At 40.0% G+C, this 19091-nt stretch overlaps 1 protein-coding gene across 2 annotated transcripts in view; it reads right to left on the reverse strand.

The window, feature by feature from the left end:
- Positions 1 to 16817: 16817 nt before the first annotated feature.
- Positions 16818 to 19091, reverse strand: part of traf3ip1 (TNF receptor-associated factor 3 interacting protein 1) — a 179013-nt gene continuing 176739 nt past the window's right edge. For both annotated transcript variants that reach the window (XM_060827533.1, XM_060827534.1), the window contains one exon: positions 16818 to 18796. In XM_060827533.1, the coding sequence (XP_060683516.1) occupies positions 18631 to 18796 (166 nt within the window). In that variant the 3' untranslated portion in view covers positions 16818 to 18630. The remainder of the gene's footprint in view (positions 18797 to 19091) is intronic.

Raw genomic sequence — 19091 nt, forward strand, 5'->3', positions numbered from 1 at the left:
GGGAGCAGACAGTAAACAGCGACAATTATTGGAAGGGAAAATGGTTAGAAAACATAGGAGAGACAAGCAGAGGTGAAAATGGATGATGGACATAAGATCATCAGTATTTAAGATATTCTTATATTAAAGAAAGTGGTGTCCAGGAGGAGACAGCTAACTTATTATAGACCAATGGAATTGGATCTGGAACTTTTTTCAGTCAGTATCATTCGGCTTCTTGTTCTGTAAGGTTGCAGGAGCACTGAACCCATTCTTACATTTATCTAAAATGTGGATGGTATAGTCCTCTGGTCACTTATGAACTCAAAGCTCGTTCACCAACCCTTTTGTTGTTTTGTACTCTGACAAGTTCAGAATCCGATAGGTAGTTCATAGTGAATACAAAAATGGCAGGTGGTTGAAATTTCCATTTATTTCAGGCATAGTTCAATTCTGGGAAACATCAAGAAGTATTCAAAAAGATACCTCTATTGTTTGTCAGATTTTAGTAGAATTGATGAAAGGACTCATTGCTTGTTGAAACTTGGGGCTAAGGCACCAAATGCCTCATTAGACATTAGACCAATTCCTTCTTACATTTGTGGATTTAGATCAAAGTTCTGCTCCATATTTTTGCAATGTATATCAGGAGAAAAGGCAGTGCAAAGTTCTGGAAGATGACATTTGCAACTAGTCTGGATGAGCAGTTCAGTAAAACGGCTGAGTGCATGCATAAGACAAGTGAAAATAAAAGCAATCAACAATGCAACTACAGATGAATTCTGTGTTGTAGTACTGTACAGCACTTGTTGCTGCCTGCTGAGAGCAAAGATTGAAAACTTTTAAGTAGAAAGGTCACAGCACCTTCTGCAGGTTGCTTTAAGATGATGCAGCACGAACCTTACAAACCCAAAACTTCGAAGCAACATGGAGATGCTGAAGTACATGAAACATGCAAAAAGAATTCGCATTGTTGATTGATTCTTCAGATAGACCCATTGCTGAATGGTTTACTTAAACCTTTTTGATTTTTTTTAAGCTTAGTTTCCCATTGCTTTTCAAATACCAGATTAAAGTAAATGTCGAATAACACTATTATTGCACTTGGAATACATTTGAAAGACACATTTTGTCCTTAATAGCATATCATGAACCTGGTAAATTCACAGACACTTTTGAGACTCCACATGTAACAGGATTATAATTCAACAAAACATGACAGTTTATGTAACCTTTGCCAATCCGATTCATTGTGTATTTCCACGTGCTACATATAAACATAGCTGTTTTTACAGAACATTAAAGAAGAGTTACATTAGTGTATTCCCAAAATTAATCAAAGGCAGAAAACCCCATTACAAATTTTAACTGCAACATAATCTCTCCTTGTGGGTGGGCTAAATGACAACTAGGGAACTAAAGTTTTCTCAGGAGGTTGTTCCAGTAACTGAACCTGGCTGAAATTGCCATTAAAAAACAAACACACCCACGTATCCATTAATTTATGAATCTGCCAGTTTCTAATAGCTTTGTTTTTAAAGTGGCTGTCTGATAAAACAAGATCAGTATCTGGCAAAATCCTGTAAAACAAGCTACACTGTGCCAATACTCTTTGTTTGTGAACATAACCTTAGGAGGGGTTCATCAAGCATATTCTGCACTTAGTAATTTCCATTTACAAAGGAAAATTGTGACAATAACATCACTTAAATTGATTCCAGCCATGTAAATTGATGGTCAACACAAAGCTTCTTCCCCAGTAGAGAAAGGCTGCAGGTGAATAGCAGTCATGCTCACAACATCTAAGTGAGTTGGGTATACAGTTGATCTGTTATACAGCACCTAATTTATTTTTCTACTTTACAGGCATTTTATAGATACAAGCTATTATGAACATCTTTCTCAATATATAAATGGACCACATTCAGCACAAAGGCAACAACTCTTTGGAAAGATTCCATTATGTAAAAAGGTATTTTGTCTTATCTCTAAGGAAAATGTGTGGGATGATCATTCATGCACCTTTAACAGAATTCTAATCAAAGTTACTGTTCATCAGATATTGGAGCAATCGGTGTTATTGGAGCCATTTACTCTCCACATATAAACACCCTAACTGCTTTTAATGATTTGATATAAATACCATGAACACCCAATGCCCTATCATTAACTAGACATGGACTGCTGAAACCATTTCCTCCCACTGAAATAATTCGTGAAAGTTTATGGTCTGTGCTGTACACTACCAAGCCTTCAAAACATTGGTATTTCCAAGCATCATGCACAAGGGCCCTCCCATGGCTCATTGGGTCAGATGCAATATGAATAAGTGCTCTCTCGATCTTGAGGATCTGTTGGAGAAAGACGTGTCAATACAAGTGCACGAGCAAAGAAAAGAGAATGTCACTCAATCTAGATGATAGAACTGAGAGTTTTGTTGCTATGTTTACAGATGGCACAAAGATAGGTGGAGGGACAGGTAGTATTGAGGAAGTGGGGAGGCTGCTGAAGGACTTGGACAAGCTAGGAGAGTGGGAAAGTGTGAGGTTATGGACTTTTGTAGGAAGAATAGAGGTGTGGACTATTTTCTAAATGATGAAAGGCTTTTGAAATATGAAGCACAAAGGGACTTGGGAGTCACAATTCAAGATTTTCTTAAGATTAACATGCAGGTTCAGTTGGCAGTTAGGAAGGCAAACATGATGTTAATTTCCATTTCGAAAGGCCTAGAGTACAAAAGCAGAGATATACTACTGAGGATATATAAGGCTCTGGTCAGAGTGCATTTGGAATATTGTGAGCAGTTTTGGAGCCCATTTCTAAGGAAGGATGTCCTGCCTTTGGAGGAGGTCCAGAAGAGATTCACAAGAATGATTCTGGGAATGACGGGCTTGTCATATGAGGAGCAGTTGAGGACTCTGGATTTATACTTGGAATTTAAAAGCATTAGAGAGGATCTCATTAAGTCTTACAGAATACTGAGACACCTGGACAGAGTGGATTTGGAGAAGATGTTTCCACATGTAGGAGAGACTAGGACTCAAGGGCACACCATCTGAGTGAAGGGACAAGCCTTTAGAACTGAGATGAGGAGGAATTTCTTTAGCCAGAGGGTGGTGAATCTGTGAAATTAAATGCAATGGTATGCCATGGAGGCTAAGTCATTGCATGTAAGAAATAGACAGGTTCTTGATTAGTAAGGGAATCAAAGGTTACAGAAAAAAGGCAAGATAATTGGGTTGAGAAACATTTCAGCCAGAACTGAATGACTCACTGGGCCGAATGGCCTAACTCTGCTCTGATGTCTTATGAACACTTCAAACCTGCTGTGCTGTTCAATATGATCATGACTGATCTGATTTTAACCTCAACTCTACATTCCTCAGTATTTCCAATATTTCAAGATGGTGGCATGGGCAAGGTAGGCAGTGTCCAGGCTCATGCACCCAGCCGCTCCAGACCAGCCACTTCTTTCTTTCTTCCTTACCTCTTTGGTCTTCCTTCTTTCTCTTCTTTTCTTCATCTTCTTCCTTTGACAGTGGCAGAGAATGTGACATCTTCGGAGGAGAGCGGCCAATTGAGACGCTTGGCATTTGTGGGGTAGTGGCTGCAGCGGCGGCACTGCAGTATGCCCAGAGCAGGGGAGTCCTGGACTCAGAGGCAGCAGCAGAACCAGAGACTCCTGGTGTGCTTGCAGTAGGTCTGGAGTGGTGACTCCCTGGCAGAGTTAGGGCCTCTTGGTGGTGGGGCAAGTGTGGTTCAGCGCAGGATCCTTCGTTGGCATCAGTGAGGGAAGCCCAGTGGCAAAGAGATAGCACCTGAAGAGCAGGGATTCCTACCTTGGTGGTTCCAGCGCAAGCAGTTGGTGGGGGGGGGGGTAGCAGGGGCAGCACATGGTGACACAGGTGTCATTGGTGATCTGGCCCAGAACTCAGGGTAGAGGCAGCGGAATGAAGATAGATTCTCTTCCAATTTTTTTTCTTTTTGTTCTTTTTACTTTTAAACTATTCAAAATGGCGCCAGATTGTGGTGATAGTTGAAGCTTTTCACTGTATTATTAATTGTAAAATGCAAATGACAGTAAATCATTCAAGTCAATTCTCTTTCATCTTCTTGGCAATCAAGAATCTATCTCTACCTTAGAAATATTTAAAGATTCTGCATCCCCTTTTCAGAGATTTTCAAAGACTGTTAATCCTCAAAGAATCTTTTTTTCCTTATCAGCTTAAATGTGTGAGCCTATGTTTTTAAAAAATGATCCCTAGTGCTAAATTATTGGTGTTATTTTATGGCATAAACTCCAAACACTTACCTTTAAGTCAATTAGATAACGTTATCACAAGACATTCCCATATAAAGATATCCACCTTGCCTTCAATCATTCCCTGAGTAATGAAGTTAATGTAGTTAGTCAGCTGTATGTCTGTAAAGTACGGAAACTGATAAGTATAGAACCCAGACTGTGCACATAACAGACCCTGTGACATTGTAGCTTTGTAATTAATATTACACAGAACAAAAAGCATAACAGTGCAGTACAGGCCTTCAGCCCTCAATGTTGCACCAACCTATGGAACCAATCTGAAGCCCAACTATCCTAAATTATTCCATTTTCATCCAAATGTTTATCCAATGGCCATTTAAATGTCTTTAAAGTTGATGAGATTACTACTTTTGCAGGCAATGTATTCAGGCCCTGACTACTCTGAGTAAAGAAACTACCTCTGGGGATCTAAGATGGTGGCAATCTGAGAAGATCACACTGCAGAGCTTCGCATCGCAGCAGGAGGAGGACGGTCCTTTAACCCATCCAACCCAGGTCAGCAGGATTTCTTGGGGTGTTGGAAAGATTGTGGAGCCCCAAGAAACATTTAAAAATTGACTTAACTGTATTTTCAGCTGTCCAGAAATACCTAAAAAGAGAGGAGGAGCATCTGAGGCTGGGCCTGCAGCTCAGCCTGCAGCAGCCTCAGAGCAGATTACTCTCCAGGATCTGGTGAACCAGCTCTCGAGATCTCGCAAGATGTTGGGGAAACAGATTGAAGAGAAGCTGGCTCCAGTCTCTCTCATGCTGCAGAAGCATGAGCAGCAGCTGGGAGACCTGGAGAAGAGGACGGATGAGGTGGAGCACAGGGTCACAGTGGTGGAAGCTGATGCCAGTTCATTCAAGGAAGAGATCCAAGCCCTGAAGACGCAGGTTCATAATTTGCATGACCAAACAGGGGCAGGAGAAAAAACATTTGGATCATCGGTCTGCCCGAGGGTAAGGAAGGTGAGCGGCCTGCGGAATTTGTTGAAGATTGGCTTCCGAAATTCCTTGACTTGGAGACTGGCATGAGAGGATTGAAGATAGAGAGGGCTCACCGGGTTGCAGCACGGAGGTTGGGTCTGGGCCAACGTCCTCATCCTTTCCTGGTGTGGTTCCATCATTACGGGATAAGGAGAGAGTCATGGAGGTTTCCAGACACCTGGGGAAGGATCCAAAGGTCCGAATTTACGAGGGGTCTAAGATCATGTTTTTTCAGGACTTTTCAGTGGCAGTGATCCAGAAATGAAAATTGTACGATGGTGTCAAGAGAAGATTGAAGAAGCTTGGGATTCAGTACTCCCTGAGATATCTGGCAGTGCTTCGGATCACCTTAGATGGATCCATGCATCTCTTTGACACATCGGAGAAGGCAAGAGACTTTGTGGACAAACTAACCTAAGTTAAACAATTGTAGTATGTATAAATATTGTTGCTTGGGTATGTGTTTATCATTCTGTAAAAAAAATGGAGGAAATCAGGTTGGAGCTTTGTTTTTCCCTTTTTTTTCTCTATAGATAATAATTTGGTTCAAACTATGTCTAGCAGTGGTTAAGATGTACATTTTAAATTTCTAAGTTAGGACATACCAAAGGATGGGTGGGATATTTATTCCCTTTTTTTTTATAAAAGAATGTTTCTTTATTCATATTGATATTCTATGGGGTGTTTATTCTTTTTAGCTTGTGCTTGTGATGTGGCTCTAGCTGGGAGAAGTGAAGGTGGTTGAGATGGTTAGATGCCTATTTATGGGCAGTTCGGGATGGGTAGTTGCCCCCTCCGGGCAGGGGGTGAGTTCCCCTACTCAGCACTGTTGGCACTTTATATGTTGGTTTGTTTTCCGGTTTTTGTTGTTTTTTATTTTTAATAATTTTGTATGTTTGTTAAATGTAGTGGTTTTAGTTTATGTAGTTTTTTATATTTGGTGGATCATGTGACACTAAGGCTCAGCAATTTGTGGTTCGGGTTCCTCCTCTCTGGAATTTAAATGTAATTGCTGAGGATTATGGCTAATAATTTGATTAAATGGTGTACTTGGAATATCGAGGGAAGTCACTCACCAATTAAGAGGAAGAAGATACTCTTGAGTCTTAGAAAGGAGAAGGTGGATATTGCTTTGTTACAGGAGACACATTTGGATGAAAAGGAGCATCTGAAATTACAGCAGAATGGCTTTGAACAAGTTTATTTTTCATCATTTAATACCAGAAGTAGGGGAGTAGCTGTATTGGTTAGGAAAAATCTCTCATTTAAATTGTTGGAATGTGTTAAAGACACATACGGGAGGTTTGTAATTCTTAAAGCCTTGATAAATGGGGAAGAATATGGCATTTTAAATGTTTATTGTCCCCCAGTTCATCCTCTTAAATTCTTGGTAGGCTTTTTCTAAACTGATAAGTCTCAAGTCTTGGCACATCATTATAGTGGGAGATTTTAACTGCCTCATGGACCCCACAGTAGACAGGTTGCCTAAAGATCCCCCGATACCCTCTGCACAAACTAAACAGTTATTGGGTTTGTGGGGGGAATTAGGGTTGGTGGACGTCTGGAGGTATCTCCACCCTACAGGTAGGGATTTCACGTTCTTCTCCAATCTGCATAGATGTCACACGAGAATTGATTTTTTTCTGACCCCTGCGGTAACCCTGGATCTGGTGGCATCTGTACAATTGGTAATATTGCCATCTCTGATCATGCTCCAGTGTACCTCATGGTTAAAATTAAGGATGTTACAATGGATTCAAGGTACTGGCGAATGGACCCCTTTATTCTCATGGACAGCAAGTTTGTGGAGTATTTCTCTAGGGAATTTCAGGCATTCCTAGACATCAGCATAGGCTCGGTTGATAGCTCATCTGTTCTCTGGGAAACTGCCAAAGCTTATGCTAGGGGGTTAGTTATTTTATATTCCACCGGTAGGAAGCGGCAGAAGGATGAGCAGCAACGTCTCCTTGAAGCACGGTTGAAGGCAGCCAAGGCGGCCTATTTTGACAGACCCTCATTGGTAAAACTACAGAGGATTACGGCACTGCGGTCTGCACTAAATTCCGTGCTCACGCAGATGGCAAAGAAGGAGCTGGCTTTTGTAAAGCAAAGGTTATACGAGCATGGTGACAAGCCAGGCAAATACTTAGCATACCTTGCTAGAAAGAGAAGTGCCCCACAAACCATTACAGCGATTAGGGAAAGGTCTGGGAACCTAACATGTGATTCTAAAAAGATTAATGTGGCGTTCCAGAGATTCTACTCTAAATGATATCAGTCTGAGAATTGTGAGGAGGGCAGGCCAAAATGGAATCCTTTTTTAGAGATCTGAAGTTCCCTTTCTCAATGCTCCATTATCAAAGCAAGAAGTGCAGGAAGCTGTGAGACAGCTTCAGAGTGGAAAGGCGCCCGTGTATTTGGGCTTATTCATCATGCCAGTTCTGGATTGGCTGTTCAAAGCCAATTTTACTCAATTATTTGAAAAAATTAAACAAGATCTCCAAAGCTGGGAGGCACTTCCAGTCTCATGGTTGGGTTGGATAGCGCTTATTAAGATGAATATTCTCCCTCGTTTGCTATACAAATGGTCCCCCTGATTTTCAATAAACAAACACTCAGGAGACTGAACAGTTGGTTCACCTCCTTTATCTGGCACCGTAAACGGCCCCTCATTAAATTAGTCAATCTGCAGTTGCCTCACAGATTGGGGGGAGTAGACCTTCCGGACATTAAAAATTATCAATGAAGCTCGCTTTTAACCTCCGTAAGTGATTGGGTTTGTGGGGACCCTCTTTCAATACGGCTAGATATCGAAGTCTCCCAGGCAAGGTGCCCCCTTATCAGTTTGCTGTTTTTGGACAAGGTGAGGACAGTTAGGGAATATTGCCATAACCCAATAGTCATCAATACTGTTAAAGCATGGAGGGCAATTCGGCAGAGGGAAGATAATATTGGCAAAACATCTTTGTTTACACCTTTAGTGGGTATGCTGAGTTTTCAACCAGATGTGATAGATTCAGGATTTAAACGTTGGGCAGCTAGGGGTATATCTTGCATGGGTGATTTATTTGAGGGAAATGTAATGATGTCCTTTTATCAGTTAGTACGGAAGTATGAGTTACCTAATAGAGACCTCTTTCGTTTTTTTCAAGTTAGGGATTTTATTCAAAAAAAGGCCACACTTTTGACTGATCCCTACAAATCTGACATAGAAAGAGGGGTACTAAGGGCTAAGAGTACACTCTCTGTCAGTACTCTATATCACCAATTGGGGGGTGCCACCTCAGATGAGTCTGATGGACTCTGCAAGATGTGGGAAAGAGAGCTGGGTGTTGAAGTTTCTTCAGAGGCACAGGAGGATATTTGGGAGAATGCAAGGAAGATATCAATTTGCAATAGGACCCATGCTTTACAGCTGAAGATTCTCCACAGGGTCCACTTAGCCCCAGACTGTTTGTCAAAATTTAAACCAGGGGTATCTTCAGCATGCCCCAAGTGCAAGGTCTGCACGGGCACTCTTACCCATTGTCTTTGGTCTTGTGACAGGCTTCAAACATATAGGAGCGCTGTGGTGGGTGCAATGGAGAGGATTTTAGGTGGAGGGGTGGAGAAGGACCCTATTTCGCTCCTTTTGGGTCTACCCATTGTATTTCCTGCAGACTCGCATAAGAATATTGAAAAGTTTTGTCTTACATTCTGTGTAAGGAAGAATATCTTGCTTGGTTGGATATCAGAAAACCCCCCCCCCCCAGGCCTGTCGGGTTGGCAGAAGATTGTTATGGAGCATATTCCCCTGGATTTTCTCACAAATATGGTACACCACAAAACTGAGAATTTTTACAAGACATGGTAACCCTTTTTGAAATACCCGGACACAGATTTATCTGCCATACTAACATGGGTTTTTATATAGCCGTAACGATTGTGTTTCATGAGTCCAATATCCAGGGAGGAGGAACTGTGAAAGTATGAGTGTATTGTTTGGCTGGGCTGAGTTATTACTTTTATTTGTTTGTTAGGTATTTATTTAGTTAGTTAAATAGCTAGTTTAGGTTTTTTTTAATTTTATACTTCTCTATATATGTTTATACATTCGTATAGGAGGGTGGGTTGGGGAATCTTTTGTATTATTTGGGTTTAGTTTTGTACTATTTTTGTACTGTTTTGAATTGCATTGTTTTGTATTTGTTGTAATATTTAAAAATCTATTTTTTCTTAATAAATTTTTATTTAAAAAAAGAAACTACCTCTGACATTTGTTCTATATCTATCACCCCACAATTTAAAGCTATGTCTCTTCGTGCGAGCCATCACCATCTGAGGAAAAAGGCTCTCACTGTCCACCCCTATCTAACCCTCTGATTATCTTATATGTCTCAATTAAGTTACTTCTAAACCTTCTCTTGAACAAAAACAGCCTCAAGTCCCTCAGCCTTCCCTCATAAGACCTTCCCTCCATACCAGGCAACATCCTAGTACATCTCCTCTGAACCCTTTCCAATGCTTCCACATCCTTCCTATAATGCAGTGACTAGAACTGTTGGCAATACTCCAAGTGCGGCCGCACCAGAGTTTTGTATGGTTGCAGCATGACCTTGTGGCTCTGAAACTCAATCCCTCTACCACTAAAAGCTAACACACCATATGCCTTCTTAACAACGCTATCAAACCTGGATGGCAACTTTCAGGGATCTATGTACATGGACATCAAGATCTCTCTGCTCATCTACACTACCAAGAATTTTAGCCCTCTTTATTCCTCTTGCTCCTTCAAACAATGAATCATCTCACACTTTTGCTCATTAAACTCCATTTGCCATCTCTCAGACCAACTCTGCAACTTATGTGTCCCTCTGTAACCTACAATATCCTTCAGCACTATCCACAACTCTACCGACCTTAATGGCATCTGCAGATTTACTATCCCATCCTTCTACACCCTCATCTAGGTCATTTATAAAAATAACAAATATCAGTGGATCCAAAACAGATCCTTATGGTACACCACTAGTAACCTAACTCCAGGATGAACATTTCCCAGCAAACACCACCCTCTGACATCTTTCAGCCAGCCAATTTCTGATCCAAACTACTAAATCACCCTCATTTCCATGCCTCCATATTTTGTGCAATAGCCTACCGTGGGGAACCTTATCATTTGCCTTACTGAAATCCATATACACCACATCAACTGCTTCACCCTCACCCATCTCAAAAAAACTCAATAAAGTTTGGAGACACGACCTACCCTTCACAAAACCGTGTTGATTATCCCTAATCAACTTATTCCTCTCTAGATGATTATAAATCCTATTTCTGACAACCTTTTCCAACACTTTACCCATAACCGAAGTAAGGCTCACTGGTTTATAATTACCAGGATTGCCTCTACTCCATTTCTTGAACCAAGGGACATTTGCTATCCTCCAGTCTTCTGGCACTATTCCTGTAGACAATGAGGACATAAAGATCAAAGACAAAGGCTCTGCGATCTCCTCCCTGGCTTCCCAGAGAATCCAATGATAAATCCCATCTGGCCCAGGTGACTTATCTATTTTCACACTTTCCAAAATTTCTAACACCTCCTCTTTGTGTACCTCAATCCCGTCTAGTCTAGTAGCCTGTATCTCAGTATTCTCCTCAACAACATTGCATTCACACTGGAAAAAGACAAAAAATATAAATTTATCGCTTCCCCTATCTCCTCTGACTCCACGCACAACTTCCCAATAATATCCTTGATTGGCTCTAATCTTTCTTTAGTCATTCCTTTATTCCTGATATACCTATAGAAAGCTTTAGGGTTTTTCTTGATCCTACCTGCCAATGACTTCTCATGTCTCCTTCTGGCTCTTTTTAGTTCTCTCTTTAGTTCTTTCCTGGCTAACTTGTAACTCTCAAGCTCCCTAATGAGCCTTCACGTCTCGTTCTCACATAAGCCTTCTTTGACCTGTTGACAAGAGATTCAACTTCCTTACTAAACCACGGCTCCTCACTCGACCCACTACCTACCTGTCTGACAAGTACATACTTACCAAGGACATGCAGTAGCTGTTCCTTGAATAAGCTCTTCATTCCAATTGTGCCCATCCCTTTTAGTTTCCTTCTCCATCCTATGCATCCCAAATCTTGCCGAATTGCATCACAATTGCCTTTCCCCTAGCGATAACCCTTGCCCTGCTTTATATACCTACCTCTTTCTATCACTAAAGTAAACGTAACCGAATTGCGGTCACCATCACCAAAGTGCTCACCTACCTCCACATCTAACACCTGGCCGGATTCATTACCCAGGACCAAATCCAATGCGGCCTCGCCCCTTGTTGGCTTGTCTACATACTGTGTCAGGAAACCCTCCTGCACACATTGGACAAAAACTGACCCATTCAAAATATGTAAACTATAGTATTTCCAGTTAATATAGAAAATTAAAGTACCCCATATCAACTACCCTGTTACTCTTGCACCTAACCAGAATTATCTTTGCTATTCTTTCCTCTACATGTCTCAAACTATTCAGAGGCCAATAGAAAACTTCCAACAGGGTGACCTCTCCTTTCCTGTTTCTAACTTTAACCCATACTACCTCAGTAGATGAGTCCTCAAATGTCCTGTCACTGTAATACTGTCCTTGACTAATAATGTTACACTTCCCCCTCTTTTACCATCTCCAGTCTTTATGAAACATTTGAATCCCAGAACCTGCAACAACCATTCTTGACCCTGCTCTATCCATGTCTCCGAAATGGTCATAACATCGAAGTCCCAGGTACCACCCCATGCTACAAGTTCACCCAGCTTATTCCGGATGCTCCTAGTGTTGACGTAGACACACTTCAAACCACCTTCCTGCTTGCCAGTGAACTCTTGCGGCCTTGAAATTATATTTCTGACCTCACTACTTTCAACCTCCTGGACACTGGAACTACAATTTAGGTTCCCAACCCCCCCGCTGAATTAGTTTATATCCTCCTGAATAGCATGAGCTAATTTCTTCCACCTCAGAATATTGGCAGCCCTCTGGTTCAGGCATGGACCATCCTGTTTGTAGAGGTCCCACTTACCCCAGAACGAGCTCCAATTATCCAGGTATCCAAAACCCTCCCTCCTGCATCATCCCTGTAACCATGTGTTCAGCTCCTCTCTCTCTGTTCCTTGTACCAGAGATAACAACTGTTTGTTCCAGTACTAAGCTTCCACCCTAGCTCTCTAAATTTCTGCCTTAAATCCCCATCCCTTTTCCTGCCTATATCGTTAGTACCTACATGGACCATAACTTGGGGCTGCTCCTTCTCCCGAAAACACAATCCAAGACCTCATGAACCCTGGCACCTGGGAGGCAACACACCAACCGCGAGTCTCTCTCATTCCCACAGAACCTATCCGTCCCGCTAACAATGGTGTCCCCAATGACTAATGCTCTGCTCATCTCCCCCCCCTTCCCTTCTGAACAACAGGGACAGACTCTCCACCTCCCGAATGATCCGAAGTTCATCCAGCTCCAGTTCTCTATTGTTTTTGAGGAGCTGGAGTTGGGTGCACTTCCTGCAGAGAAATCAGCAGGGATATTAGCGGTGCCCCTTTATCTGCCACATTCTGCAGGGTAAACTTTCAACTGCCCTCAGCGCCATCCCCACTGTTCCAAATTCCCAAAGAGACTAGAAAAATAAAGAAAGACAAGTTACCTTACCAATCCGGCTCAGAGAACCTTATTTTCTCGGTTAGAAAAGGAGGCTGGGTGGAAGACACTACCCAAGTAGTGTTTCAGGTAATGCAGCCACCCAAATATATTAGTTCACTTATTTAGGAGTACCGTGTTCGCTCCTGCTCAGCATGCACTCTCTGCCTATTCACGAGGAAATTTACCTTCCCAGCAAGCCAATGTGCAATCCAAGCTAGTGTTATTTAATGTTGTAAATAAACTTCAAGACAATTGTCTCACAAGAACCCAGCCTCCTTGCGGTATATGTTATGTGGAGTAAAATATTGTAACCTACAAATAATTTTAATTGACACCAGAGCAGAGGGATTCCTCTGTGATAGGAAAGAGACTTCAGCCACTAGAATAAGCTGCATCATCCTAAACAGTTCACTTTTTCTAATAGGGTCTGAATATACCTCATCAGGAGTGCTATCAATTTGCTACCTTTATCTTCACAAAGCAGAGAAATTGAGAGCTCTACAAATCTTTCCCTTTCAATAATGGGCTTTGCATCAAGGTGCAAATTATCTGGATACAGGAGAAAGAAAATTAGTGTCAGCTAGTATTACATTTTTAGGGAATTATAGTTTAAAAGAGGCAAGCTTTGATTTCAATTTGAAATGTCTTTTTTTTTTAAATCACTCCCAGAAGCACGTTACACTGTCTTTTGTTGATAACACTGGTAGAAATTGGGCTTAAAAGGTATGATTTACTAACACTCTCAATCCAGTATAGATGCTGGGCCTTCTGCAGGAACTACTTCTCTGCTACAGTGAACATCAACAGCAGGAGAAAAACAACTGGAGATCATGCAGATGGAGTGTAAAGGGGTACTTTAAAAAATGCACATGGCTTTGCAATGAAAAGTGGAATGATTGACTTGATCAGCACATTGCATCGTTTATACATCACATATTGTGTATAAGATAAGTAATGGCATTGCCTTAGAGAAGGCTAAAAGGCGATTTTACAGAGGTGCTTAAAATTATTAGGCCTAGCTGGGCAAAAACTAAAGGATACACTTTTATTCTGATTGGCAACAGAGCTAAAGGTGCATGACAATTGTTTTTTTTTTAAAAACACAAGTGATTGAGGTCTGGGGTGTACTGAATGGCAAAGGTAGTGGAAACAGATACAAATGTGGCTTTCAAAGGAAATTATATGTTCACTTGAACATAAAGAAAACTGCAGGGTTAGGTGGAAAGGACAGGGGTGGGGGAATTCCTCTTCTAGAAGGTTGACATGGACTCGACAGGTCAAAGTCTTCTGGGCTGTAACCATTCTTAGATTTGTGTTTTAGTTCATGTTAAGCCTAGTCAAATTAGAGTGCATAAGTTACAGCACATTCTCAATTTTCATGAATCAGAGCGAGAACAATGAGAATTTTGACAGCATGTTTTCCATCATTAATCCATATTGTTATATTTGATAAAACCTTCATAAGAAGCAAATAACATAGCTAATGCAAAGTGGTTTTCAGTAAAGCCACACATTTTATTTCACTCCACTACAAAATTATTTTTTAACTATGTTACAGTGGACAAAATTTACATAACTGTACAATAGCAAATTAACAATACATTAACACATGAAGTTCTGTAAAGCATTTCACGTAGCAGATAAAGCCAATGTGTAATCCAAGCTCGTGTTATTGCAAACTTGCAATCACCAGTAGTTCAGTCGAAAATGTTGGCTACAAAGTCAGTGACTTTGTTCAGTTAGAGCTGGAATTGTGTTGCTCTATTTAATTATCAAGTATTGTTTAAAGTTCCATTTATCTTCCAATCATCTTGAAAGTACTGGAAACCAACAATCATCTGAATACATGTCTTGAGGTTAAAAAATAAATCACTATCATCAATTCAGCTTTAGAAACATGCCAGTCATGGTTTTAACTTGTATCGGTCAATATCTGTACTATACCAATCTGGAAATAAACATAGCACTTCTGTTTAGTTGTGAGCAAGAACACTTCACTATTTCACGTGTTGTAGAAATTACTTACAGTTACAGTTTTTTTTGGGGGGGGGGGGGGGGGGGGGGGGGAAGGGGGGAGATGTAGACCTCGATATTAAGACCTAAAATTACCATTTTAACTTGAAAACTGCTACTGCAGGAGATTGTACAAAAAAACTTTAAAATGTGCTATTGTGCCAAATACTTAAAAACCCTTATTTAAAGCCAAACAAATACAAGTGGTTTTAATGTCTCCTCGAACTCTCTTTTTCATTATTGACCCCAAGCAATTCTTCAAAATGTACATCTTGCTCTAGTTTAAAAACAGCCAAGAGATTTAACAAAGGTCAAATTATTTTTAAGTTTGTTTATTCCCCCTCCCAGAGGTGCAAATACTTCGCCATTTTTTATGCACAAGTGTAAACGAGTATTTTAAATAAGCTATTAAAGCTTAAATTTTGTATAATTTTAAAAGTATAGGGGAAACAAAAAAGCAATTTATCAGAGCAGACTGAGGCAGTGGCTTAGTACCAATAGATTTTTTAAAAAGTTCTTTGGAAATCATTATAGTTAATGTATTACACAGCTTACTTTAAACTGCAATTTTACACCAGAGAGGAAGTGAAGAAACAATTATCTTCAAGTAAGTTTATAGAAAAACAGCCACACCACATATGAATGGCATGAAGGTTCAGAACGAGTGGCATAATCTCTTCACCATAATAGATCTTTCTTTAAAAAAAACTCAGTAAAGTTGCTCAAGTTCCTTCATGTTATGAATGTAATTTATAAAATGTGTGAAGTAAGCAAGCCTTACTACAATCATACAAGGCATTGGTAGGATCACACCGGCAGTAATGTGTGCACCTTCGGTCTCCTGATTGGCCACGGACATTTTTTAAAATTTCCCTCCAGGGTGTGTAATGATGGGTCATCACAACACTGGTTTCTATGCTAAGATGATTTTCCTCACAGAAAAATAGCAGTTGTCTAGGCCTCTATTTCATTTTGAAGTTTAGAAGCAAGTGAAATAAAACATTGAATTCTTCAAAGGCTTGGCAGGGTGGATGCCGAGAAAGTATTTTCCACAGCTGGGAAGTCTTGAATATGGAGATCATACGATCAGAATAAAGGATCAGCCAATTAGGAGCAAGAAGAGGAGATACTTCTTTACACAAAAGGTTGCGAATATTATGAATTGTTGAGAATATTTGACAAATTCCTAGATTTTTGAGAACTAAGGGAAGTAAGGGAAACAGGTTTCCAGCCATAATATTGCTGAACTATAGAGCAGGCTCGAAAGGTCAAATGGTTTCCTCTGGCTTCTATGAAGTAAACAAGATTTTAAAGAAAACAAATAAAAGTTGCAAACTACTAGATATCAAGGCATCTAACGATTGAAAGTGTGTCATTGCCACAAAGAATGCATACACAAAACTCAAAGTAAGACAGCCTTGTTGAAAATACTTGTTTTCCAAGCTGGGAAAGAAAACATTTTTCAAGCTTTAACTATGTTTAAACGGCTTTTAAAAAATTGTTGATTTTAAAGCGTTCTTATTGTTGGCTTGGAATGTTTGAGGGTTAAAAATCCTGTGCAACATTTCTACTCAGTTCAGCTATAAGATCAATTAAATTGCTCTGGATATACAATCAACTTACAACAATACATTTCTGTTGAGACAGTGTCTGTAATCTTCAATGGTAAAACTGGGTATGATCAACTAAGAGAAAGTGAGGACTGCAGATGCTGGAGATCAGAATCGGAAAGTGTGGTGCTGGAAAAGCACAGCCAGTCAGGCAGCATCCGAGGAGCAGAGAGTTGACGCTTTGAGCATGAACTCAATGAAGAGCTCATGCTCGAAACGCTGGCTCTCCTATTCCTCGGATGCTGCCTGACCGGCTGTGCTTTTCCAACACCATACTTTTCAAAACTATATATGAGTGAAGGCAATCCAATAGAAAAAGTTATTGGAAAGCATTTGGCAATAAATAGTCGGAGCCTGATTAAGTACCCAAATACTTAAGATAATTTATTTTTCAAACTGGCAAACAGATTGATCAACAAAATGCTTGCTTTTAAAGAAGTAAAGCCCTTGGCACTGCTATGTGATGTTCTAATGCTCTGACCCCATCCAAAATACCACTGTTAGCAGGAAAAAGGATAAAATGTAACTTCTATACACATTTTCTTGGCATACACTGGTGGTGTTTGGGAATATGAAGGAATTTTGTGGTAACAGCATTTTTTACATGCTCACCTTTAAAAGTAAAAATAAACATGGATTTTCATTTTGAAGAATACCACATCAATTCCAAATTTAGTCTTCAGTCTCATCATAATCCTTACTTCTCAACCGTCCTATGTTTAACAGAAATTATCAACAGCTGAGGGATGGAAATGTCAGTTATTGCTTTTATAGCTAAAGATGGGACTGAGAATACCTCATGTCTTCTATCAAGGAGATGTACTCAAGCTCTGCAAATCAAGGGGCTAAATCTCACCAACTAAAGCTCCCAAACAGAGTATAGTTAATGAAAGGCAATATTTTCATCTGGAGTGCATTGCGCAGGGTTCTGTAATACAAGTGGGCACCAAATTATTTCACTTTGGAACTATTTTCATTCAGCAGGTTGCCTCACTCCATTTGCTTCACAGAAACACGAATTCTTGTATTTTTAATCAGTGCATGGCTAAGAGTTGAGAGTTTTTGCCTGCACTTGACATTTTGCAACCAATAGAACATGGTTATATTTGTAACGCATCATGGCTCGACAGCCAATTACAATTTGCCACTTAAAAGATAACAGGTATTTCTTGGTGATTTAATTGAAATGATGACATAATACTTTAAATCATTGCAACAAAGTCCTGATCACCCAGATCAGACTGCTAGTTTCACTTCCAAGCTTCCACTATTGTTATACAAACTGTTAAAGTGCTCCATTTGCATTATTTATACATTAGAACCTGAGAGTAAATCAAACTTGTAAGAGATATTGCCATATTATTAAATCCTAAACTGTAAATTACAAGAAAATTCACTCCCTTGGGTGACTTTTCAAATGATGCAAAGTATCACGAATATCCAATTATTTTGTTATAAATGTTTTCATATCTGTAAATGAAAAACATCCTATGTGCAGAGGCTCTAGTCCACCAGCTTTAATTGATATGGATGAACACAAGTTGTTTCATCCTAGCCTCAAGTATAGTTGTTGTCTAGTGCCATGGGAATTGGCTAGCAGGTTGGACTGTTGTATTGCCTTGGTGCCACAATGACATTCATTCCTGCGGAGAACACTGTAGCTCAGCTGAAAACATTCAGAGGTTAATGGGAAGACTAACCATCAGTTAAACATTAAAGGGAGTAAAATTCCTCCAATTATATTACCATCCTGCTTTGTATTCACATTGACTATTTTGCTAAAATCACCATCAAGGTAAGCAAGAAAATGATACAAATCCTGTATTCAGAACTGCAAGCTATTTATAAACATTGCTTTTATTTGATGTACATACTTGTTATCTTAAACATGCAAGATAATAAGCTCTCTGATGGAACTGATTTGAGATAGGAATGCAGAGAATTTTAAAAAAATCCATGTACACATTATTTGTCAGCCTGCTGTCACATAAGATTCCTCCCCCCTATCATTTCTTCACCTTATTTGCTGAACTGACTGTGCAACAGCCTTTCCTCCCTCATGATCTTGAGGAGAAGTTAATACTTGAAATCATCTTCTGGATCTTATCCTCATTTTTTAGTATATTTGCCTTGACAGCACAATTCTTATCCTGCTGATCCTTGATCAGTTGCTCCAGTTCAGCAAGTTCAGTCTTTAGTGGCTCCACAGCTGTGTCTGTGATGCTGAAAGGACAATAAATAAACTAACAGATTCAAATATGCAATGCAGTCACATCCACAAAAATTGAAAAGCTAAACAGATTTCCACAATGAAGTTAGTGAAAGAAGAATAATCACAGTTTTATTAATATGGCTAGGAGTCTAAGCAGCAATTGCTTTAAGGGTTATGTGGGATTGCTGTCCATCATACCACAGTACTGTACATTGCTGCTGAGTGATTCTTTCAGTTATATTAGCATCTTTATCCTCCATATTCTGAAGATTCTGCCTATGTACCCTGTCTAGAAACTTAATCAAA

The sequence above is a fragment of the Hemiscyllium ocellatum genome, chromosome 7 (genome assembly GCF_020745735.1).
Source record: "Hemiscyllium ocellatum isolate sHemOce1 chromosome 7, sHemOce1.pat.X.cur, whole genome shotgun sequence".
Classification (NCBI taxonomy): Eukaryota; Metazoa; Chordata; class Chondrichthyes; order Orectolobiformes; family Hemiscylliidae; genus Hemiscyllium; species Hemiscyllium ocellatum.